The 26,350-nt window shown below is 43.6% G+C and overlaps 1 protein-coding gene across 9 annotated transcripts; it reads left to right on the forward strand.

Moving 5' to 3' along the window:
- The first annotated feature begins 84 nt into the window (after positions 1 to 84).
- On the forward strand, positions 85 to 25,707 carry LOC139541040 (SH2 domain-containing adapter protein F-like). Of its 9 annotated transcripts, XM_071345205.1 has the most exons (10): positions 85 to 159; positions 412 to 691; positions 809 to 946; positions 1,326 to 1,472; positions 3,395 to 3,776; positions 6,219 to 6,369; positions 8,451 to 8,681; positions 19,962 to 20,133; positions 21,718 to 21,837; positions 24,706 to 25,707. In XM_071345205.1, the coding sequence occupies exons 5-10, from the start codon at positions 3,441 to 3,443 to the stop codon at positions 24,890 to 24,892; spliced, it is 1,197 nt and encodes a 398-aa protein (XP_071201306.1). In that variant the 5' UTR covers positions 85 to 159; positions 412 to 691; positions 809 to 946; positions 1,326 to 1,472; positions 3,395 to 3,440; the 3' UTR covers positions 24,893 to 25,707. The 9 variants fall into 9 exon arrangements, with proteins under 9 accessions (XP_071201306.1, XP_071201303.1, XP_071201304.1 ...); XM_071345202.1 differs by having other exon boundaries at positions 412 to 928; XM_071345203.1 differs by lacking the exon at positions 1,326 to 1,472 and having other exon boundaries at positions 412 to 946.
- Positions 25,708 to 26,350: the final 643 nt, after the last annotated feature.

Below are 26,350 nucleotides of genomic sequence, written 5' to 3' on the forward strand. Positions count from 1 at the left end.
TTTGATAAATTATAGCCAATCACTAAGACCAAAGCAAAAAGACGTAGCCAATGATGATAATTGGGGGGTGGGATTTAAGATCAGCCCGGAAGTACAGTAGTGCACCAGGACAAGAGATGGAGAAGAAAGTAAACAGCGTCGCATAAAAAAGTTGAAAAGGTACAAAGCACTTTAAACGAAATTTGGCTTGTACAGAGAGCTGGGTAGGTTAGCTTACATGATAGTACATATTCATGTTTTCTTGTAAAGATCATATTTTAGCTGAACATGGCTCATGCAATTATAACATTATAAATGCCCTACAATAATTTACTTACAAATAAAATATATCTATCTAATTGAAACTACTGGACATTCTGTGTATAACCCCCCAAAGCAAACTGAATTATCACTGAAATATGTTCTTTACAGCAGGATGGACGAGACAATGGCTACGTTCACACAGGCAGTCCAAATCGGATCTTTTTTCCACAAATTGGTATTTTGACCAATCACATCCGAAGCACCATGGCAACGTGCTATATTTTACAGCGAAGGCTGCAGCAGATGCGAACTCCAGCAAATAAACACAACATTGTTTCACCTTCTTTAACAAAAGACTCATAAACAGAAACAGGCAATAGGCTACAGCTTGTTTCACAGTTTCTCCACTAACGATGTACTGTATCTCGACAACGTTGAGTGCACGGGGGTATGTACCCAGCGTAGTACAGTACCAAAGTTTTGGTCGATAAGACCAATTAGTGACAAAAATATCAGAATTGGGCTGCCGGTGTGAACACAGCATATGTGGATTGCCCCATAACAGAGACCTGAATGGTGGAGAGCAGAGCACTTTAGCCTGTCTCTAGGAACTTTGGTGTCGCTTGAACGGGAGAGACTCAACCCCAGGATCAGCACAGACAAACCATACCAGCCAAACAGTCAGGTCAGCCCCCTGCAACAGGTATCACGTCGTATTTAATCAGATAGTTTATTGAACCGGTGTCTGTCATGAGAATGAGGTTAATAACAGACTGTACTTTATGCAGTTCTTTCAAATCACCAAGAGATGGCGATACATGCCAAGCATTACATCTACTATGCTGTTACTGGCCTTCATTAATGATTGTGTAAAAGTATTTCCACACAAATGGGTTTTCATTACATTTGATTTAATTTGAGTCCTTGGTGGAAAACCCAGGCATGTTGTTTACTCAAACACAACATTGTATGAGTAAATGTGATGTAGTGTCCTCCTCTCTCTGCAGCGGCCAGAGGGTACTGTCTTTCCTTCTTTTCTTACTCTACTTCACTCTTTTGTTCCCCACTGTCCCTCCTGCCAGGCATACCAGCCTGGAAGAAGGAATTTGAAGAGTGTGGGAGCAGTGGGGGATGCGGGGAGTTGTGGTAATGGCAGTGAAGGCTGCTGCTCAGCTATGACATCATCCTCCGTTCTCCCGGGGAGATAGTGAGATCATGGCTATCATGAGGTATTTATGGTGTCTTAACTGGCCCAGATAACAGTATCACCCACTGGATCGCTGAAATTCAATTAGCTTCTTAACAACTCTGTGGTCCGGACAAAAAAGGACATCTGTGGACGTATGAAGCACACTTCTCTATATAACAATGTGCTATCTTTTGAACAGAAAGGATATTTTCTATTATGTAGATTATGTGTTTATTTGCAGATTTTGCTTCACCATGCTTTTCCTGGAGGGTATGGCAGGCAGGCACCGCACATCTATTTGCTTGCTCAAAATGTGTTTGTCAGACTGATAACAGTTTGTGGGTGTAAGTGTTAATTATTGTGCAGAGGAAATTATTTTTTCTCTCTTACCAATTTACCAAACTCATTTACAGAATTTTGAATGGCATAGCCTAATTTGCTATTAAGGCAGGCAAATCAGCAAGAGAGTGCTGGGATGAGGACAAATTGAGAGGGATGGAGGAAACATTGCAATTATACAAAACTTGTATTCTCTTTTCATGCGTTTGGAATCGTTTTGTTGTTCAATGAGAACAAGCATTTCACTGATCTGGTCAAGTATCTGAATGCCTGAGTATTTTAAACCTGATTTTCATTTAATTTGTAGGGCTACTACATATTTTTTTTTTTAGATGCAGCCTACTTCATTTTCCATAAGCAATTAATCTTATGATATGGGACTGGTCTATGCAGAATTATTAAATGAAAAATCGGCTGACTGTAAAAGAGATAATCCATTGTGAATCATGGAATGAACCCCTCCCCTTTAATTGCGTGGTTTCTCTCTGGTTTCTATAGGTTTCCCTCGTAGTTGCTCTCACTTGCGATCAGTCGTTTCCTAGCGGAACTTTGCTGTTATTCTCCACCCTCGCACGCAGGCTGTCACACTGGAGCGAAATGATTGTTCTTTCCATCGTTACGTTCATTGACTAAAGCTATTAACATAGGACTACTTTCTACGATCAAAATGAAGAAAAGTGGAATAAAACGCTCGCACACTGAGTGGTAGGACTGAAGGTGTGTCTCAGCGCAATGCACTTTCATTATAAAAACTGGAATTTAGTGAAAAGCTTATTTTAAAAGTTGCAGAATTTACGTGGAAGTAGAATTACAGATTTAAGTGCTTAAATTGTAGTTTGTTTCAATGTTATCATCGTTGTCGATGGTGAAATAATGAACATATCAAAGAGGACAAGAACGAGAGGAAAAAATAATTACAATGGGATGTTTTGGACCAAAATGTTTTTAGCATATAAAGACAATTTTATTAGGTATGATTGTATTTAATGCGTGTTAAACAGTTACATGTATTGTTGCTTTTATGTTAGTGGTATTTTGTTGTGAAATATAAGTATGATGTAACATATTACTTATCTTTGTTGATTGCCTTCTGTTTTAAAGTTTGACACAGGTCAGGAAAACGGTTTTGCTTGTTCTTATCCGTGACTTGCAGTTGTTCCTAGTGGATTCAGTATCTGTTAATTAAATCAGACTTTATTACTGGGTTTACAATTTAATTGCTGTTCTCGGGCAAAGTCTGCTATAAAGACTGCTTTATTGTTTCTCTGAGCATTAGTAGTAATTAGTAGTTACTACTGATTAGTAGTAATTAAAGTCCAGCTGTCACCGAGACTAGGGTTAGTTTTTTTTCTTAAATTTGTACTGGCTGTTGCACAGTGGCCCCTGGGACCAGTGGGAGAAGTGTCCATGTGCACACAGAGATGATTATTGTAGGATATCCTAGTAGTCCTGCATTTTGAATGAATGATGACATTATGTTAAAGTGTTTTACTTAACTTCAGAACAGGACACACAATGTTAATCCATCCACTGTCTGTTGTCTAGTGAGTCTGAGGTTTAGAATCAGGTCACTAAAAGGAAAGCAAGTAGTTTAACCAGAATCATAATATTTTCCCTTCACAGAAACCTGTATTTCAACCCATCAAGTGCCTGAGGGAGCAGAGGTCAAATGGCAAAGTGGCTCAAAGACTATTTGAGTTTTGGGAGCAGGAGGATGCCTCCTCAGCCACCCAAACCAGACTACACAGAGAGTGAGATACTGAAAGCCTATCGGGCTCAGAAGAAACTAGACTTTGAGGACCCATATGAGGACTCTGAGAACCGGGCCAGAAACGAGTCTGGGTCCTCAGACTCCTCCTACCCTGCCTTTGGTTCTCCTCTGAAGTCCGCCAGCCTGGATATGAAGGTTGTATCTCCCAAACATCGCCTCATCAAGATGGACTCTCAGGACCTGGGGAGAACTAAGATCTTACTGAGTGCCGTCTCCCTAGAAGATCAAGAGCCTGTAAGTCATTTCCTGTTCCACATTAACATTCATTACCATTACAAAGACCTCTCTGCTTATTGATTAAGCCCATATGCAAGTGACTGGTAATGTGAGTCAGAAGTATGCAATGTTTCAATACATCATGCCATGTTTGAAGTGGCCCATAAATTGACCGGTCTTCGATGACTAATGGAAGGAAGCGTTATTGATGGGATGGATGGCTCGTTGAGTGGGGTGTCACAGTCCCCTGAGTTTATGTCCAGACATAAATAATACATGGTATTTGGTTTAGCAAGCAGGGAGAGATCGCCATGTGAACACATGGTGAGGAAAGCCATACAGGCCTTAGGCTGCTATAGTACCGTATGCCACACTTGTGCTGCCATCAGGCACATAAACCCACCCTGGATGAGTACAGTATGTGTTGGCAGGAGAACACACAGGCACAGCTGCAAGGTTCGGGGATGCTCAGAATTTCATAGAGAGACAGAGACAGAGAGTAAGATAGTATTTGCCTATAGAGGCAGGGAATGCACATTGATTCAGTTAACAAATCAGCTCACACATCATCACTAAGGTAATGCATTAAAATCCATCTCTTATTCTCATTTGAAAAGCCTCAAGTGCACAGCTCCTAAAGTGCATTGAAGGTCTAAGGGAAGGTAGAGTCGATACAGACACTCTGCGTGGGTGCTCTGGCTGCCCTCATTAATGTCTGTGTGGAATTCTGGTGTGTTAGAACATCCATCCCCTCATGAACATTGCAATTTCAATCCTGGGCTTTCGATAAGAGCAATTCCACGGTAACAATGATGCTAAAATGCAGTCTTTTCACTTAAAAATGTATGTCAAACAAAACCAATGATTGCAAAGTTAAACAAACCACAATTCTATGTACAAGGACTACTTTTAACAATTTCCTCAGAAAATTTTACAAAAACACATTTACTTGAAGAACAGTGCAGATGCAAAGTTTGGTAACAGAATGACGGTTTGTGCTGTTAGTGTATAGTGCATTCGGAAAGTGTTCAGACCCCTTGAGTTTTTAAACATTGCGTTACAGCCTTATTGTTACGTGACAGCCTTATTCTAAAATAGATTAAATATATATACAATAACACACAATAACGACAAAGCAAAAAACCTTTTTTGACAATTTTTTAAATGTACATAAACTTAAATATCACATTTGTATAAGTATTCAGACCCTTTACTCAGTATTTTGTTGAAGCACCTTTGGCAGTGATTACAGCCTTGAGTCTGCTTGGGTATGACACTACAAGCTTGGCACACATGTATTTGGGGAGTTTCTCCCATTTCTTCTCTGCAGATCCTCTCAAGCTCTGTCAGGTTGGATGGTGAGCGTCGCTGCACAGCAATTTTCAGGTCTCTCCAAAGATGTTCGATCGGGTTCAAGTCCGGGCTCTGGTTGGACCTCTCAAGGACATTCAGAGACTTGTCCCGAAGCCCTTCCTGCATTATCTTGGCTGTGTGCTTAGGGTCGTTGTGCTGTTGGAAGTTGAACTTCACCCCAGTCTGAGGTCCTGAGCGCTCTGGAGCAGATTATCATCAAGGATCTCTCTGTACTTTGTTCCGTTCATCTTTCCCTGGATCCTGACTAGTCTCCCAGTCCCTGCTGCTGAGAAACATCCCCACAGCATGATGCTGCCACTACCATGCTTCACTGTAGGGATGGCGCCAGGTTTCCTCCAGACGCGACACTTGGCATTCAGGCCAATGAGTTCAGTCTTGGTTTCATCAGACCAGACAATCTTGTTTCTCATGGTCTGAGAGTCTTTACTGTAAGTGGCTTTTGGCAAACTCCAAGCGGGCTGTCATGTGCCTTTTTACTGAGGGAATTGCTTCCGTCTGGCCACTCTACCATAAAGGCCTGACAGGTGGAGTGCTGCGGAGATGGTGGTCCTTCTGGAAGGTTCTCCCATCTCCACAGAGGAACTCTGGAGCTCTGTCAGAGTGACCGTTGGGTTCTTGGTCACCTCCCTGACCAAGGCCTTTTTTCCCGGATTGCTCAGTTTGGCCCGGTGGACACCTCTTGGAAGAGTCTTTGTGGTTCCAAACTTGTTCCATTTCAGAATGATGGAGGCCACTGTGTTCTTGTGGACCTTAAATGATGCAGATTTGTTTTTGTAACCTTCCCAGATCTGTGCCTTGACACAATCCTGTCTCGGAGCTCTACAGACAATTCCTTCGACCTCATGGCTTGGTTTTTGCTCGGGGTCTAAATACTTATGTAAATAAGGATTTGTCATTATGGATTTGTCATTATGGGATATTGTGTTCAGATTGATGAGGAAAACAATTTATTAACTCCATTTTAGAATAAGGCTGTAATGTAACAAAATGTGGAAAAAGTCAAGGGGTCTGAATACTTTCTGAATGCACTGTATGAGTGATACATTGTAATGTACTGTGTCTTAATGAGTGTCTGTTATACCCCAGGTGGTTCCGTCAGCCCCAGCAGTAAGAGATGCAGATTACTCTGATCCGTTTGATGCTCACCCAAACCCCCGGCCAGAGCCTGATCTGGGACCTGTGCACTGCGAGAACAACGGCTACATGGAGCCTTACGAGGCCCAACGCGTCATCACAGGTGAGTCTGTTAGTAGGCTTTGGTTTTTGGATGAACCAAGTATTTCTTTGTCACAGGACAAGTAGGCTAATCACAATTGACGGAATATATTCTCTCCATGGCGTTTTTGTTCATATATCTCTGTCTTCTAGCCTGTTACCAGATCTGTTTGTGGTTTAGCCAACTCCTCTGACTTTGGTTATCATGCCTTAGATAGGAGAGTTGGCTAGAGCCTAGAGTAAAAACAGATCTGCCGACGAGGCCACTACACCCTCCACTGCAGGAGCGAGACTTTTCCCCAGTCAGATTGTCCTCTGTCTGACTCACAGCCTTACAAATGTCTCTATCCTACTATGCCCTTTCCCTTGCGCTCATCCTCCATCCCTTGGTTCAGATCTATCGTTTCTCATGTTGCCTTTCTGTAGTAACAACTCTGTTTCCTCAGCCACTGTCTGTCAGACCCATGCAGTGAAGCGTCTCTCACTAGAGTGGTGGAGGGATTCTCCCCTAGTTGCCCTCGGGACTCTGGGTAGCTTTTTAATCCGTCTGAGAGTCAGTGTGCGTTTGACTGTTGTCTTTGCTGGCTTCATTCAAGTCAGAAGCAGTTCATAGTCACAGGGTTAGGACAAAGGGGCTCTTAGTCTTTCAGCTTGGTAAATACACAATGGAGCCTAAGCCAGTGAGCCAGTCAACCCAGGACTGAGTTACTGTGGTATGTCAGTGGGCGCTCCATTAAAAACATGGTGGAAGAGGGAAAGCCAGGTGTGACACTGAATATCGCTCTGATTCTCAAGTAGAACAGCTATTATACCCCCCCAGAGACAGATTATCAACTGATGTGTGTTTTTGGCAGATGTCGTCCCCAAGGTATCTTAAATGTGCTTCTGTCACGTTTTTGAAAGTTCAGTTGGGGAGAATAAAGGCAGAACTCAGTTTCTATTCTCTGTCACCCGCTGGTCTGACATACATTTGCATACCGTAATAGATTCCTGATTCCCTTCAAGATACGTTCTCTCAATTCTCTCTCCCTTCATGTTCCCATCCATTTCTCATTCCCACCCTGCCTATTTTCATCTCCCTCCCCTAATCTCCTCCATCTCCTCTCTGTTCCCTGACATTCCATGCTCCCTGCACAGGTACAGCAGCATGCCACAACACCAAGCCTGCATCTGTCTCAATGATTTAACATCAAACCAACCCAGCCCTCCCTTCCTCACCTCCTCCCACCTCAGGGTCTGTCCCCAGGGCTGCCTCTGTCGCCATGGAGACGGCAGGGGCGCCCAATAGCAGTCTTTAGTCTGAAGGTTAAAGTTAGCCTGTTCTGCTTTTCACCAGCCAACCCTTCCATTTAAGATCCAGCACTCTTTCCCTCTCACATCACTGCACCTCCATAGATAGGCTGATGGTGGAGACAAAAGATTCTTCCACTTTCCTTCCATCCAATATTGCCTGGTTTTTGAAGCTTTGGGCTTCACAGCCCACATCAATTTGACATAGCAGTTGTTTCAGAAGTCTGTCTTCAGGTGTTTTGTTATTTCAATAATCTATGGCTTCTCAGCTCAAAGTCACACGTAACTCTCTGAAGGTTGACGGTGTTGGGAAAGATTTTTATAGAACATGCTACATGCTGAGAATTCTGATGAAAATGCAAATGAGACTGGCTGTTGTGAGATGCAGCAACTAGATTGCTGCTGTAACTGTGAAGAGAAGTGCTGTTCTTCTGCTACACGGCTCCGGGTCTAGCCCAGAGTTTAGTTAAGCCTCTCCATATGACGCGTTGAGCCTTCAGCAAGCTGTGCAAACATAATTTGTTTCCCATCCTCAAATTCAACTCATGTTGTTTTTGCTCAACAGGCTTTTCATATAATTTGCTGTGACAGATGCAATTGACCTCCTGTTGTAGGAATCTTGTGTTTTCTAACCATAATAACAGTTTGTTTTCTGTTTCTGTGTTTTCTTCTAAATTATTAACTGCTGGTTCATAAATCCTTCATGTCAGAATCTGACTTTGAAATGTGTGTGTGTTCTCTCTTTGAAAAACAAATGGAATAGTCGCACACTATTCATTGAAATTAGTCAAATGTTTGTGTTCTCTCTAACAGAGTTGCAGCACGGTCCCGGAGTGGGTCGGACACGAGGCGAGGTGCAGCTCTACGACACCCCCTATGAGAATGAGCGGGGGCGGGGGCGGCCGCTAGGGGTGGGGCTGGGGTACGGCGACCCCCTGGAGGAAGGCAGGGAGAGCCGGTTGCCGCAGGATGACGAGCGGCCAGCAGACGAGTACGACCAGCCCTGGGAGTGGAAAAAAGAGAACATCTCTAAAGCCTTCGCAGGTACTGACCTACTTAAACATTTTTATATATATTTTTTATTTAACCTTTATTTAACTAGGCAAGTCAGAACAAATTCTTATTTACAATGACGGCCTACCCCGGCCAAACCCTCCCTTAACCCAGACGACGCTGGACTAATTGTGCGCCGCCCTATGGGACTCCCAATCACGGCCGGTTGTGATACAGCCCTGGATCGAACCAGGGTCTGTAGTGATGCCTCTAGCACAGAGATGCAGTGCCTTAAAATGCTGCACCACTCGGGAGCACTGACTGACCTCAGTCCCATCCTCAGCAACCTGAGTAGCTATCTCACACTATTATTCTTTTTTTCAAGTCTATTTTTAGAACACAAGAGCAAGGACTGCATTGGATTTTTTTTCCCTCACATTTTTTCCACGCTCTTATTTCCCGAGCACTTATCACAGTCAAGATGCACCTATATTATTGCAAAAAACATGATTTAATATGACAAAATATTTTTCCAAATGAAAAAAAAGTTGCCAGTGCGAAGTGATGCGCGCGCATCTTGCGTGTCTGGAACTGTTATTTTCAAAGAGTGATAATTTGAAACGGGGCTTAGTTTGGCGTGTTAAAAGACCATTTTTGCAGGGTTACAAACCAAAATCTGTCTTTTCGATATAGGCCTACAGACGTTCGATTTAGTTTATTCTGCCTGTTCTTTGGAATTTTTTAAATGGATGAACAATTCCACATTGCACGCTGCATGGTGATGAATTACAGCACGGCATCTGTTTGGTGAGTAGGCCTAGGCTTAATGATTCTGATGAAAATATGCTCTTTGTCTTTATTAACCTAATGTTTTTGCATATTTTCAGTGTGGAACCTCTCTATGTTTAGGGGGGTTACGGCTTAGGCTAATCAATTCTAAATGGCACCAGCAGTTCACAAAGCAGCCATAGCAGAAAATAGACTGGACACAATTATTCCCAAACTGCAGCTCATTGTTAGAACACATATTTCCCTACTTCAATCAACCAGTCAATGTTTTATTTATGATTAAAACTGTCGTCATTTGGCAAGGAATGTATCTTGTGCATCCTATCAGTTAGAGACCTTCTTTTTTTTATGCCCACCGTTCCTCCGTTTTTACAGGCATTTATTTCTGTAGGCCTAACGGGAGCTTGTGTGCCAACTCAGCACGCGTGTCTAGAGGGAAGGGTTGGATTGCAATTGAGTGCGGGAAAGGGAATTTAGGGAGAAGAACTGAGTGATGCTTGCCTTGTTTTGTTTTTGCCCCTCAAATGCACATGTACAAATGGAATACTAGAGTCAAAGCAAATTGACGTTGTCTTCAAGACAAAATGTTTCCCCCCCCAGGACAAGCCACAAAGCACATTCCACCAAATAGTTTTAGAGTATTTCATTTTTTTTATTTCTTATCTCTGGTTAAAGCTAGTTTTGACGTCTGTTCGAGTACTCATCCCTAACACTCACAACCACCCTTTTACACTCAATGAATAATCTTTCACTTTTTACTCTCACCCTACTAAACATACACCTTGAATGACCACTTCCACACACTGTCCATTGCACACCCACACACTTTGAATGATCACATTCATGACTACTTGCCAATTGAACACAAGACTGGATGATAAGGGTGACTTTGCTGTGTGTGTTAATGAATTTGCTATCTGTATCCGACACTTACGCTGAGTATAAAAAAACATTAAGAGCACCTGCGTTTTCCATGACATAGACTGACCAGGTGATTTCAGGTGAAAGCTATGGTCCCTTATTGATGTCACTTATTAAATCCACTTCAATCAGTTTAGATGAAGGGGAGGAGACAGGTTAAAGAAGGATTTTCAAGCCTTGAGACATTTGAGACTTGGATTGTGTATGTGTGCCTTTGAAAGGGGTATGGTAGTAGGTGCCAGGCGCACCCATTTGTGTTTTCAACTACAACGCTGCTGGGTTCTACAGGACTCAGACTGTAGAGGGGTTCTACTAAGCTATATGGAATTGTTTTAAGAAGGTCATACCAAGGATAATTTAGCTATTTGATTTGGAATTTTAAGACCCCTTGAAGTATCAAGAAATATGCTTAATTAAAATATATATATATATAATTTGGCCTTCCTGACAGTCTTATTTTTTTTAATATATTTTTTAAATATCACATTTACATAAGTATTCAGACCCTTTACTCAGTACTTTGTTGAAGCACCTTTGGAAGCAATTACAGCCTCGATTCTTCTTGGGTATGACGCTACACGCTTGGCACACCTGTATTTTGGGAGTTTCTCCCATTCTTCTCTCCCATTTTCTCTCAAGCTCTGTCAGGTTGGAAGGGGAGCGTCGCTGCACAGCTATTTTCAGGTCTCTCCAAAGCTGTTCGATCGGGTTCAAGTCTGACTGTGGCCACTCAAGGACATTCAGAGATTTGTCCTGAAGCCGTTACTGCATTGTCTTGGCTGTGTGCTTAGGGTCGTTGTCCTGCTGTCCAGTCAGGTCTTGAGCGATCTGGAGCAGATTTTCATCAAGGATCTCTCTGTACTTTGCTCAGTTCATATTTTGATCCAGACTAGTCTCCCAGTCCCTGCCACTGAAAAACATCCCCACAGCATGATGCTGTCACCACCATGCTTCACCGTAGGGATGGTGCCAGGTTTCCTCCATACTTTTGGCATTCAGGCCAAAGAGTTCAGTCTTGGTTTCATCAGACCAGAGAATCTTGTTTCTCATGTGTGGAGATTGAGGATTTTTTTTTTTATATACATTTAAGAATACAGCTGTAACATCACAAAGTGGGGAAAGGGTCTGAATAATTTCTGAATGCACTACACTTCATTTTTTTTTTAAACTGTCACCGGCCGACCTTTAGATGAGGCCTGTGGGCATCCTAGAGCAAAATTAGTGTGTAGCCGAACTGTTCGGATGCTACACACAGAAGTTTGCAGATTGGCTGTACCGACTTCAGGCGAGTCAATGTGCTTGTGGTTGTCGCAGAGAAACAGAACACCATCGTTTTCGTGAGTCTCATCTTTCCATAGAGGGAGTCATAGTTTGTAGGCCAAACCGTTTGGACGCTATAGACGATTTTGTGAGAAGACTGATTTTCGGGATGTCTCATGATCTGACAAACACTGCTCTATATCTGTCACCTTTCACCGCAGATGCGGAAGTGCGACATCAGCGGATGTGATGGATTGAGACGCATCCGATGCCAAAAAATATCTCATATCTCTAGCTTAAACTGACAGATTTCTATGGGGATTAAAAAAAAAATGCTAATTACATTTTTTTGGGCCGCTGAAATCGACTAGTTTTTAAAGAAGAATTTAAGCCTTGAGACAATTGAGACATGGATTGTGTATGTGTGCCATTCAGAGGGTGAATGGGCAAGACAAAATACTTATCGTTAAGTGTCTTTGAGTGGGGTATGGTAGTAGTTGTGGTAGTAGGTGTCAAGAACTGCATTGTTGCTGGGTTTTTTCACACTCAACAGTTTCCTGTGTATATCAAGACTGGCCCACCACCAAAAGGACATCCAGCCAACTTGACACAATGACGGGAAGCATTGGAGTCAACATGGGCCAGCATCCCTGTGGAATGCTCAGTGTACATCATAAACAATACAAGGGTTTTTTATATTGTGAGGCCCTGTCTCCGTTTCTGGTTTGTGTGTGATTGACAGACTGGACGGTGGGCAGTAGATCAGTTACGATACGGCAGGGCAAGCCTACTTAATTGAGCTGCGTCTCAGTCAGGAGGTCAAGGTGACAGGAGAATAAATCAACACGCTTGCTTTCACTCCTCTTTTTCATGCATTCGCTCTCCCTTCCTCCCCCTCTTCTCAGTTAATTACATGCTCGCGTGTGCATGACTGATCCAGTGTTAATAAGCAGGTGGTCAGCAGAACTGCTACAGCAACACACGACACAGACACAAACACACAGAACATGTTCAAATCACATTACCTCGCAGGCATTAAATAGACAACGTAGCGTTGACGGAGAGGATTACTTCCATCGGGTGAGTGACCCTCTCAGAAGATTTAAGGGATAATTCCCAGATCTCTTGGACAGGATCTATTACAACACCAATAAGAAATGGTACCAGATTGGGGGGGGGGGGGAAACCTTCACTCATGATTTTCTGGCACCTGTTTTTCTACCTGCAGTCGGTTAGCTGCCAGCACCCCGGCCTGTGTGAACAGATTGGTTGGAGTGAAAAACAGAAACACTACAGTATGTTCCATTCTCACATTTAATCCATATTCCCAGTCAGATGGCATTACTAGGCAGACTTGGTATGGCAGCACTGAGGGTTAGTTGAAGAGCTGTAGAGAGAGAGGGGGGGGACTTCCAAGGTTATGGCAGATTTGATGTGAGCTCAGTGCGGATGTTTGTGGAGCCCAGCGACTCCGAGGGGAGGGGACAGAAGATAATGAATGACATTGGCTGTGGAGGATCAGGGAGGGGGTGAGGGGGGGGTAGAGGCCATTGTGACAGGGAGCAATCAGTCACGCGCGGCGCTGACACCTTCGCCTTCACTGCGGCCTCTCCTCCCACAGCGGTGACAGGACTGTCCCTGCAGTCCTCCCTCCCTGCCAAGGTGACACACCGCCTGATAACCTACGATCTGCCAGCAGTGCCTCAGCTCTCACCTCATCACCACACGCACTGATTATCAACAGTTACCACAGACAGGAGAAATATTCCCTTAAATTCTTTCAGCGCTGAGAAAATTTCAGGTCTGCTGAGCGCAAACTTGAATGTTGTGAAAATTTTGTGCAACTTCCAGCAAGCGTTTACTGTGAACACTGAGGCTGTACCTGCTTTAAGTTAGTTTCAGACAATGGTCAAGTAGGCTACTGTGGCCAGTTGATCATAATGTAGGCCTACCAGAGTGGCCTTCCATCAAAAACAATGGAGAAAATGCATCCCATTACATTTTAACATGGAAATGGATGTTCTATCATTCAGCCTACAGTAGCAGCCAATGTGTTGTTCAATGTAGGCCCACATTCCATGAGACTTTTGAAAAGAATATGCAGGGCTTGACATTAACCTGTTTATCCACTTGTCCTTCAAACAAGGTGACTGAAAATGTTGTGTTGTTTTGATGCAAGAAACCACTATACAAAGTTAAAATGCATTATTATTCCCATAACATTATTACAGAGAATTAGATAAATTATGCTACCCTCTGCCAATTGGCTACTTAGCTTATTCAAGCCTCTCTCAAAATACAACACTGCTCTTTTAAGACAAAAAAAAGCTGTTTATCCGACTCACTTTTGAAAGAAAGAAATGTATACGTTTTGTGCTCTTATAGGAAGCAATCACTCTCCCATTGCTGACTACAAATGATCTATAAGTAGGCTAATATGAACACGTGCACACTTGGCTACATGCAGCTCTTGCTTGGATCTCAAAACAAGCGCATCTACTCATGCTGTAAACACAGTCTAGTTTAAAGTGAATAGCACATATCCATATATGGCAATGGTCTATTTGCATATTGGTCTACTGCAGCTCTGATTGGTTATGCTGCACTGCGTTCTGCCTCTTGCATAGTTATTTCTGCATACTTAGTCTTGTATAGTTAGTTATGTTTTGGTATGTTGCGTTGATTCGATCACAATTCCCACAGTAAAGGGAAATGTTGGTAGTGTTAACTAAGGGGAAAAACTGTAGAAAGTTAAGTTCAATCTTGTGTTTCTCTGCGCGTGCTGATATTTCTTCTGCACGGCAGTCCTGGGGAGCTGCAGTCCTGCGAACGAGCGCAGCTTAGAGGGAACATTGGTCAGGAGTGAGAACAGGATGCTCATTAATAAAAGAAAGGCACATTTAGAGGTGGCTTTTTGGATAGTTGCATATTACATGCACAATTATGATAATCAGGAAGTAAAATGCTGTGCATATCCTCTTTTAGAGTGGGATGTACAGTTTTCACTGTGGAGTCCAGCTCAGGTGGAGATCAGTGTCTGGGTGTGAGTTGGTAGTCAATTACGTGACACCAGCAGTGTGAGAGAGCCTGCTGCTGGCAGACAGACATGCCTCAGTCCAGTAGGTTTTAATTAGAATACTACAAATCTGTCACTAGCACCTAGCTCCCCCCTATTACAACCATCATTCATTCCTGTGAATGTTTTAACATTCAACAGTGAGAGCTGCATAGATAGCCCTGCAGCCATGCAACACCAATTAGTGAGCTAATGAAATGGACACTCATTACTCCACACAGAATGCCCTGTGTAATGAGTAGATGAATGATGTTAGGTGCACAGCGTATTTGATCTACAGTATGTGCTGTTAGTATCTGATCTCTGATATCTGGTTTCCCTCCACAAGTAGGAGGCCTTAAATATAATTTAAAGGTCTTTCACACAATATTTTGCAGATACGGAATGTTGGATTGGTTTTCCAGGTGTGAATGTACTGTAGACTGGCGTCTGGAAAGTCTACAAAGACACCTCTGTGCACGTGTGTGTGTGTGTGTGTGTGTGTGTGTGTGCGTGCGACGCAGCAATCATGAGATTTCCATCACCATGGCCGGTGTGTCCCTGGTCTGTTAGCTCACTCTAAGCTGGCCCTGGGGTTCCCAATTGGCTTCTCCATCAATTTACAGGATGTGTCGTGACGACATTCCTCCAACCCTCGCGCTCTCTCGCTCCATGTGAAGCGTTACTGATGTTAATGAAAAGACATGTCCTCCACGATCCAGACTCGTTCCCTCAAGTGAGCTGGATGGGAGGCAGAGTGAGATGGGGAGGGGGGAGAGAAGTAGTGAAGGGATAGATAATGCACCACTTAGTGGGGGAGAGAGGGAGGTGTGTGTGTGCGCAGGAACCAACAGAATATACAATCCCAGAAAAATTGAGGCCAAGAAGAGAAATCGGAAAGGGAGGAATAGTAGAAAGCCATTGGTTTGAGCTGAATAAGAAAATGGAAGTTCTGTCCATGAAAATGAATTTCAAATGCCATGTCATATTCCTATTTTATATGCCTTAGTGTGTATTCATGGATAGGGGTGTTAATTATCTGTCATTAGTAGGAAGAAGTTGTGCCCGGCAAAAAGCCTTTTGTTGGCAGAGAGAACATGGGGAGCTGGGCTTGTTACAAAGCAGATGTCTTCATAATTGTGTTTAATGACGAAATACAGCAGGATTTATCCAATGCTCCTGTCACTTGATTCCAGGATAGTTATTTTGATAAAAAATAAAATTGCTTTTTATATTTACTCAGATTATGAGCTCTGAGGTTATAGTGCCATTGTCTTCCACACTGAAAGAGTAAAATGGATTGAAAACTTGTTTTATACTGAAATGCCTTTTTCTTGGTTCAATCAGTGGACCCACTTCAGTGTGAGGTTGTCTTTTGTGTCTGCTGAGTGGTTTGTACAGGTTTTCAAATATATTATTGAATATTCTATTCTGAAATGTCAATCTGCCTGCTAGTTCTCTCCCCTCTCTCTCTCTGAACATGATGTTGTCAGAATGTCTATATATACATTTACATTTAAGTCATTTAGCAGACGCTCTTATCCAGAGCGACTTACAAGTTGGTGCATTCACCTTATGATGTCCAGTGGAACAACCACTTTACAATAGTGCATCTAACTCTAAGGGAGGGGGGGGGGGGGGTTAGAAGGATTACTTTATCCTATCCTAGGTATTCCTTAAAGAGGTGGGGTTTCAGGTGTCTCCGGAAGGTGGTGATTGATTCCGCTGACCTGGCGTCGTGGGGGAGTTTGTTCCACCATTGGGGTGCCAGAGCAGCGAACAGTTTTGACTGGGCTGAGCGGGAAAACACACTCCGCCACTTTCTCTGGCTCTCTGTGAACTATTGACGCAGTACAATGGCCCCATCTGGAGAGCCCTCCCAGCCCTGCAGAAGCCATCATTAAAGTGTGACCAGCTCAGAGAGAACAACAGCACAAGAAAGACCTTCGGGCAAATGGCCTCCACAACCTGTGTGATAGATCCACAGGTTCCCATTAGTAGTAAATGGAGCCCAGATGTTCCCTCTGTTTGAATGACAGCTCTGTGTGCGCGCGCCAGCAAAAGGTCACGTCCTGCCCTTTGTCACAGTGATGAGTGCTGACATGTGTAGGAGGAGGTAAAGGTGATGTCATGAGGGGATTATAAAGGGGCCATTTAGGGTAAATGTTACACTGCAGACAGGAGGTCGCACTGAAACACAGATGCCCCAAACAGCCTTCCAGACATTCAAACATTTATACTGGGCACTTGTGTGCTACAAATAGCAGCAACTGTGGAATCATAAAATATGCACACCCACTCGTACTGCTAGTGCAACTGGTTTCTAAGTACATGGTGTACTGTATGTCCTTGGTATTGCATACTGTCTGGAACTCCCCCTAAACAGGGCAGGAATTCTGTTGGAATTTTGTCATTTAACTGTGACAAGCAAAGCTTAACTCTAACTGCAATCCCTTTTCAAAAAAATGTATGATTCTCTTCACTGAGTTCATTCCCTCCTTCCTTTCATTCTAGCCCTCCCTCACTGTTGTTCTCTCTGAGCTGGTCACACTTTAATGATGGCTTCTGCAGGGCTGGGAGGGCTCTCCAGATGGGGCCATTGTACTGCGTCAATAGTTCACAGAGAGCCAGAGAAAGTGGCGGAGTGTGTTTTCCCTGCTCAATAAGGAACCAGTGAGAGAGAGAGGGAGGGATGAGAGTGAGGGATGTATGTACAGCATCACTGGGGTCTCTCCTAATGCCCTGTTCAGCTGCCCTTTTATGTCACACACCCAGGGGGTCTTTGGTTTTGTCAGATCATCAAGATGTCAGCCCCCCTTCATTTGTTTAGTAATTCTGCTTCACTGTGTGGTGTGTAGCACAGCTGTGGCGGATTCTGTGTGTGTGCGCCATTGAGACTGCAGTAATTAGTTACGTGGTTGCTTGCCACGGATTGTAATGAGCTATTTTGGTCCTCTCCTGCCTCATTTGTTCGCCCTGTCCTCACCACCCTAGACGCACAGTCCACATCATTGTCAATCTGACACACAGCATCTACTTGGCTACCTTCACTCTTTCTCCTGTTAGAATTATTACCTCTCCTCCATATTCTATCCATCTCCGTATTCATTATACTTCCCCTCCTATTTTCACCAAGACTTTCATATTCTCTATACTACAATATCTTCCTAGCCATTCTCACACCCATATCCATCGATTATTTTTTATCTGTCTCTCCTCTGCACCTGGCTCCCTGTAGAGATGTCAGAGCTGCCTGAGCTACCCTGGCCCCCTCCAGTGGGGCAGCAGCTGGAGGTGGAGCTCCTGCTAGGACAACACCTACCCAGGACAACACCTTCTCACTCCCCAACCTGTTCCCTGACCCCCTAGGACCCACCAGCCTGAACCCCCAGTGTCCTGCATCTGCCCTGCCTGCTTTTTGTAGGATGTTAACATACAGTACCAGTCAAAAGTTTGGACACACCTACTCATTCCAGGGTTTTTGTTTATTTTTACAATTTTTCTACATTGTAGAATAATAGCGAAGATGTCAAAACTGTGAAATAACACACATGAAATCATGCAGTAACCAATAAAGTGTTAAACAAATTCTTCAAAGTAGCCTCCCATTACTTTGATGACAGCTTGGCACACTCTTGGCATTCTCTCAATCTGCTTCATAAGGTAGTCACCTGGAATGCATTTCAATTAACAGGTGTGCCTTGTTAATAATTTGTGGAATTTCTTTCCTTAATGCGTTTGTGCTAATCAGTTGTGTTGTGACAAGGTAGGGGTGGTATACAGAAGATAGCCCTATTTGGTAAAGGCCAAGTCCATATTATGGCAAGAACAGCTCAAATAAGCAAAGAGAAACAACAGTCCATCATTACTTTAAGACATGAAGGTCAGTCAATGCGGAAAACTTTTCTTCAAGTGCAGTCACAAAAACTATCAAGCGCTATGATGAAACTGGCTCTCATGATGACCGCTACAGGAAAGGAAGACCCAGAGTTACCTCTGCTGCAGAGGATACATTCATTAGAGTTTACTGTACCTCAGATTGCAGCCCAAATAAATGCTTCACAGAGTTCAAGTAACAGACACATCTCAACATCAACTGTTCAGAGGAGACTGTGTGAATCAGGCCTTCATGTTCGAATTGCTGCAAAGAAACCACTACTAAAGGACACCAATAAGAAGTAGAGACTTGCTTGGGCCAAGAAACACTAGCAATGGACATTAGACCGGTGGAAATCTGTCCTTTGGTCTGATGAGTACAGATTTGAGATTTTTGGTTCAAACCGTCATGTCTTTGTGAGACGCAGAGTAGGTGAATGGATGATCTCCGCATGTCTGGTTCCCACTGTGAAGCATGGAGGAGGAGGTGTGATGATGTCGGGGTGCTTTGCTGGTGACACTCAGTGATCTATTTAGAATTCAAGGCACACTTAAGCAGCATGGCTACTACAGCATTCTGCAGCGATTTGAGATGGTTTGTGATGAGTTGGAACGCAGAGTGAAGGAAAAGCAGCCATATGTGGGAACTCCTTCAAGACTGTTGGAAAAGCATTCCAGGTGAAGCTGGTTGAGAGAATGCCAAGAGTGTGCAAAGCTGTCATCAAGGCAAAGGGTGGCTACTTTGAAGACCCTATAATATATTTGTATTTGTTTAACACTTTTGGTTACTACATGATTCCATATGTGTTCATAGTTTTGATGTCTTCACTATTATTCTACAATGTAGAAAATAGCAAAAATAAAGAAAAACCATTGACTGGTACTGTACATCAATGGGTCACATAACCTAACAACCCAACAATAGGTTTGGCAACAAGTGGCTATTGGAGCACTTTTTTGTAACGCACCGTAATGGTAAGCCAGATACTGGTGATAGCACACAGCAATGGGTCTCATAATACTACATTGGGTCATGATGATATTTTTCCTGTCGCCACACAGCACTGACTCTCCCTCTACACCGCACTGCAGCCCCTCAGGGCCCGCTTCCGCCACTACCCAGAAGCCCCCTGTGCTATGTGGTCCTCTCATGCCTCCTTTCATTAGGTCACCCTGCAGATCTGCCCTGGAGCAGCTCCTAGTCCCAGCCAACCATTGGATGATGATGTTGCACCCAGTCAGATCTGTGCTACCAGCTCTCCTCTCCACTGTGTACCCCTTCAGCAGAAACAGTCTGTTCTCTTTGCTATGGCATGCCCAACCCTTTTTCCATCTGCACCAACAACAGTATCTACACTGTTTTCCCAGGCCTGGCTTGAGTTTTCCCTTTTTAATGAGATACTCTGTCTGACTCACTTTCTTTTTTTCAGTGCAGTTTGATGGTGCTGAGTGGGACCGGTCCTCGTCCCCCACGGAGCGCCTGCGTCCACCCAGGTCCAGTCCCCTGGCAGGAGGGAGCATGAAGTTCCGGATGCCCTGCTCTGACCCTCACAACATGATGGGGGAGAGAGTAGACCCCAACCTGCCCCTGGAGAAACAAGTGTACGTACCGTACTCTTTTCTTTTGTAATGACATTTTTATTGTTTACTTTGATATCTCTTGTTTGGGTTGGGTGTTATTGCTTTGTCTACACAGTAATACTGAAAGCATCACAGTAGAATGTAAATGTGGTTTTGTTTTATACATGTATATCATTAGAATTAAGTATGTTTCGATATACAATATATGAATTAACAAACTCTACTAATCAATCATATATTTGTACACCAGGCCATGGTACATGAAGTGAGAGGGTAGTACATTACTCTGTCATTACTCTCCCAGGTGGTCTTTTAAGGGTTGTTATAGGATCCACTGGAGAGCCCTACTCATGTTTGAGTGAGTGTGGTCTTGTCTCAGTCCGACCCCTGTGCCATCTGCCAGAGTTAGTAAACAGTGACTAAAGGAGACGATGCTTGTTTAAAGTGAGAAGAAACATGGTTATAACACACTACATGACACATTTGCACATACAGAAACACATTTCAACAATGGTGACAATCAAATATTTGCACGTCACTTTATTTTCACATCTGTGTACTGTATGTCACAAGAAAATCCCTTAATTTACCACTAATGTTTGACATTGCACAGTACTCCAGGGGCTTAGTTTATCAACCGTGTGTACATTTCTTACAACATGTTGGCGTAGGTGGAGATTCTAGGATTTGCGCCCATCACAACTTATTGGGATGTATTAAACGGTCATACGCAACAAATCCAAATTTTTCTTTATTGATAAATCGGAGACATATTGTATACAGCCCTGCCTGGAAAACGCCCTCCATTCACCTTTATGGTAACGGTAACACCCTCATTTGCTGTATGATTTGGAAATATTGCAACTGGGCCATGTCAGTTTCTAAAAGAAAGCACAATGGCAAATTGGAACACATTTCTGTAGAGGTGTGGGAGATGTTTTCATCTTTTGCTGTTACTTTTTCAAACAAAAACTGCGTGTTGCTTATAGCGAATACCAACACTTGCTGCGTATTTTATTAAAAAAATGTAAAGTAAATACTATAACCCACACAAAGCAAAATACAAATTGTTGTTCAGTATTTTGTGTCAATTGACTGTGTTTCTATTTCCTGTCTTGGTATAGGCTCTGAGATTAAGTGGGCTATGATGTTGTGCTCCTTGGCTATTGAATGAGCGATGAATAAGTAGTAGCCTGATATTTGTTGTGTGTAGTGTGGAATAAACCAGTTATGTCAGTAAATATGATTATGATTTCAGACCATATTATAAGACTCATAGAAACATATTAGGCTACATGCTGCTCTGCAAACTCCTTACCGACGGCAAATGCATCTGTTATATAATTAGCCTACGTTTTAGTGCTTTTGTTAGCCTTCAATAAATATCAAATTCTGTGCGTCAAACACCTCCATTTCCCCCAAAAATAACAATGTTTGCTTGTAATACAATTCTTTAACCCTGAAGTTGTGCGTACGCATGGTCTGAGATTTGCTTGGAGATACGCACACTTTCCTGTCAAGTTCAAATTTGATAAATATCAACCTTTTGATAAATAAGGCCCCATGTCTTTTTCCTTCCCTCCATTCATGTTGTGTATCTGTCAGGTGGTACCACGGGGCACTGTCGCGGTCAGAGGCAGAGTCTCTGTTGACCCTGTGTAAGGAGTGTAGCTACCTGGTGAGGAACAGCCAGACCAGCCTCAATGACTACTCTCTCTCACTACGGTATAAAGCTCAACATAATCACACCATTTACATCTGAACAGCAACATCAAATCATTGCTAATGCACTTAAATACAGTTTGGTATGAGTCAAACAGTCCAATAAGTATAGTAGGTTAGAATATTTATTGAATCATCCTCCGATTTAACTACTTTATGACTTGATTGTCTCCCGGGTGGCGCAGCGGTCTAGAGGCGTCACTACAGACCCTGGTTCGATCCCGGGCTGTATCACAACCGGCCACGATCAGGAGTGCCATAGGGCGTCGCACAATTGGCCCAGCGTCGTCCGAGTTAGGGGAAGGTTTGGCAGGGGTAGGCCGTCATTGTAAAATAGGAATTTGTTCTTAACTGACTTGCGTATTTAAATAAAGGCAAGTATACTGTGTACAGTATACTTGCAGCCACCTTCCCTACTGAGCTTCTATCTCACTGTATGTAGGCCTCCATCTGTGTAGGCCTCCATCTGTCTCTCTTAACCTCCTCTGCTTTCTCTCTCCTCCCTCAACCCGTTGAAGATCATTGGCACACTGATTTTCTTCTCAATAGTCCTTCACGCTGCGTAATAGTGCTTATATGGTCAAATCTCTTCTCTCTAATTACTAGCTTGATCCTTAAATCCCCTTCTCCATCACTCTCCCCCTTTTTTCTCCCTCCCTCACTCTCATTCCCCCTCTCTCCCCCAGCACCTCTTCTCTCTCTGAGTGGTAATCAGGCAGATACAGCACACTGCAGCTCTCACATCAGCCGCTTTCCAATCACTAATGAATATGAATCACCTTCTGTGGGCCACACACAGGCACGCCTGAGTGCACGCACGCACACTACATTAGAGGTTCTCATTTTCAGCCACACAGACACCACACGGATACAATGTCACTCAAACACACACACAAACACACACCCGCCGATGTTAACAGCTCAAATAGACAGGCTGACATTGTGTGAAACGACAAAGCTACAGTATGTGGCCCTCGTCTCACAATAGGAGGTCCAGGGGTCTGAAAGAAGCAGTGGTTTGATCTTTAGACTGGCAGGTGCTTTGTGTCTCTAAATGGTTGTGAGGGAGACATGCCAGAGGTAGTTGGAGATGGAATCAAAGCGATAGAGAACCAGTAGAGTGAGTCGGCATGGAAACAGACTGACACACAGCCCAGCATCACACCAATATGGATGAGGCAAATACACAGACAAATCATGTCTCTTCAAGAGAGATTTTTCTCTAACAGCTTGTCAGGGATCTGTGATTTAATATGAAACATAGACTATATATACTAAAGTGTGTGGACACCCCTTCAAATGAGTGGATTTGGCTATTTCGGCCACACCCGTTGCTGACAGGTGCACAAAGCCATGCAATCTCCATAGACAAAAAGTGGCAGTAGAATGGCCTTACTGAAGTGCTCAGTGACTTTCAACGTAGCACTGTCATAGGATGCCACCTTTCCAACAAGTCAGTACATCAAATTTCTGCCTTGCTAGAGCTGCCCCGGTGAACTGTAAGTGCTGTTATTGTGAAGTGGAAACATCTAGGAGCGGCTCAGCCGTGAAGTGGTAGGCCACACAAGCTCACAGAATGAGAACACTGAGTGCTGTAGCACGTAAAAATAGTCTGTTCTTGGTTGCAACACCACCGAGTTCCAAACTGACTCTGGAAGAAACGTCAGCACAAGAACTGTTTGCCGGGAGCTTCATGAAATAGGTTTCCATGGCCGAGCAGCCGCACCCAAGTCTAAGATCACCATGAGCAATGCCAATTGTCGGCTGGAGTGGTGTAAAGCTTGGCGCCATTGAACTCTGGAGCAGTGGAAACGCGTTCTCTGGAGTAATGAATCACGCTTCACCATCTGGCAGTCCAACGGTCGAATCTTAATCTTTCCCTTCCAGTGAAGGGAAATCTTAATGCTACATTATACAATGACATTCTAGACGATTCTGTGCTTCCAACTTTGTGGCAACAGTTTGGGGAAGGCCTTTTCCTGTTTCAGCATGACAATGCCCCCGTGCACAAAGCGAGGTCCATACGGAAATGGTTTGTCGAGATTAGTGTGGAAGAACTTGACTGGCCTGCACAGAGCCCTGATCTCAACCCCATCGAACACCTTTGGGATGAATTGGAACACCGACTGCGAGCCAGGCCTAATCGCCCAACATCAGTGCCCTTCTTCACTAATGCTCTTGTGGCTGACTGGAAGCAAGTCCCTGCAGCAATGTTCCAACATCTAGTTGAAAGCATTCCCAGAAGAGTGGAGGCTGCTATAGCAGCAAATGGGGGACCAACTCAAAATTAATGCCCAGGATTTTGGAATGAGATGTTCAACAAACAGGTGTCCACATATTTTGGGTCATGTAGTGTACCTTTCAATCCTGATGGTTGATGTGCTCCAAAGAACACAAAAAATAAGCCATAGCTAATTAGCAATGTAGTGATGCTGGTTCTGTTTGTTGTTATTGCATTGTGTAGAACAACAGATTTCCCTAGTCTTCCATTGTTGATTTTGCAAACTAATGATGACCAATTAGAGCCAAATGTCTTTCCCTCTCCTTCTATAATTAGACATACATCATGATGGCAGCTAGCTCTTAAAGGGGAGGTGCAGCGCTGCTCTACTGCTAGTTCTGTATTGCTTGCTTCCTCTCCGTCGCTCTCTCTCTCTCATCATCTTTGTCTTGTCTCTCACAAGCCATTACATGACTAATTTATACTGTATAATTCCCCCCTTCCCTCTCTCCTTACTAGTCCTACATTATATGTTGTTAAATCTTGGTAAGAAATACCTCATAAAATGCCAGAAATAAGCAGGCTGTATATGTCACTTCCAGTGTGTCATCATGTGGTCCATGACTCTGCCCTTCGGCCTTCTCTCTCAGGTGCTGCCAAGGCTTCATGCACATAAAGTTCAGCCAGTGTAAGGATGGGAAGTACGTCCTGGGGCAGAACAGCCTGCCATTCAACACCATCCCAGAGGTCATCCACTTCTACACCACACACAAGCTACCAATCAGAGGAGCCGAACACCTGTCTCTGCTCTTCCCTGTGCTCGTACAGACCCTCTGATTTGCTGGGACAATGGTCCTGGAATACTGGGTCACATTGTGATTGGACATTGACTTTAGATTGTGTAAATTCCTTTAATATTCAAGTCAATCAGGCCATCTGTGCTCTCGTTGGACTAGACTATTTTGTTGAGGATTCAGCATCCGCTGGCTTGTCAGTACCTTCACAGACCTTCTCGTTTCTGTTGTGCCAAATCTCTCTGATCTGGGAACAGATTCATATGAAACGCAATACCTGGACTGTACCAACGCCTTCTCTCTGTAGCCTACCTGGGATGCTATCTGGACTGACTGTTGCAGAATGAGCCTCTCACTGAGCTAGTGCTGCTGCCTGTACTGCTCCACTGGTTGACAGTCTGAGGGGAAACGTGGTTCTACTCACACAAACCTTTGTTGATTTGATTCTCTCTGTATTGTTAAGTAAACCTATTTGTCAATGCTTTATGTTGACGAACTGGTGTCAACCCGCATCACTTACTGTATGGCTGTTGTAGCAGCAGCTGTGTCTGATTGTACTACTGTTGCCGTGTGGTTGTCATATGATCTGTTTGTCTGGACACTGTCACTGACTGGTTGCAGTGCTCTGTAGTTGACCAGAACAATTTTCAATGGCGAGACAAAGGTTTAAACCGCCATATAAATGGCCATATCAGTGGTAATGGGTGTTATGGTTTAATGATTATTCTTATTACCTGGGTCGTCATAATCAATGGCATTGTTGTCGTCTCTGATTGTAATTATGGATAAGACGCGTTCTCATTTACCTGCTGTGTTCAACCGTTTCACGTGGTAAAACAATAAACAGTTTCTTAAAGAGCCGTGTGTGCTTTGTGCATCATGTGGAACGACGAGCATCAGTGTCTGATTATGTAGATTAGTCCTCAGTCTTATCTGATGTGGTGTCATTTTTTGACATGTTAATTCTCAGAAAAAAACAAACTCACACGGTTTAACACTCATGATCTTGGCCTTTTGGGAATAGCCAGTACTGTACCTACCTTGAGATTAGACATTGATTTGCAGAACTCTGAGTGGAACACGGAGAGGATGGTGGACTACAAAAGCATGCACGTGTCCATGTTGCCTCTACTCCAGCAGACGCAGGCTCTTCCCCAGCCATTAGGCAGCAGGGGGAGAGGCGAGTGTGGCGAGAAGGAGAGGAAGGCAGGTCTCATTATTTAGGGTTTGCTGGAGTGAAAGGCACTGGGATTGCTTTCATTACTGAGCCAAATGCAGCAGCTGATTACCAGTGGGACGAAGAGCAGAGACGAGCGAGATCACTCACCCTTGAGAGAGGGAAAAAGAGCGTAGGCGCAAGGGAGGAAAAGAGTGTCGTCTCTGTATTCCTGTATTCAAACACAAGACTAATAACAATAGCGATGAGTAATACGAATGTCGTAAGTGTACTAAGTAATCCACAAGCACAGTGATTATATATTTTCAGCGTTCTCCCTAAACT

This window comes from Salvelinus alpinus, chromosome 16, assembly GCF_045679555.1.
Source record: "Salvelinus alpinus chromosome 16, SLU_Salpinus.1, whole genome shotgun sequence".
Lineage (NCBI taxonomy): Eukaryota > Metazoa > Chordata > Actinopteri > Salmoniformes > Salmonidae > Salvelinus > Salvelinus alpinus.

Coding starts and splice junctions, on each gene's coding strand:
- LOC139541040 (XM_071345203.1), top strand. CDS start 3,441: ATGGCAAAGTGGCTCAAAGACTATTTGAGTTTTGGGAGCAGGAGGATG. Junction 3,777..6,218: donor CCCTAGAAGATCAAGAGCCT/GTAAGTCATTTC, acceptor GTTATACCCCAG/GTGGTTCCGTCAGCCCCAGC. Junction 20,134..21,717: donor CTGCCCCTGGAGAAACAAGT/GTACGTACCGTA, acceptor TGTATCTGTCAG/GTGGTACCACGGGGCACTGT.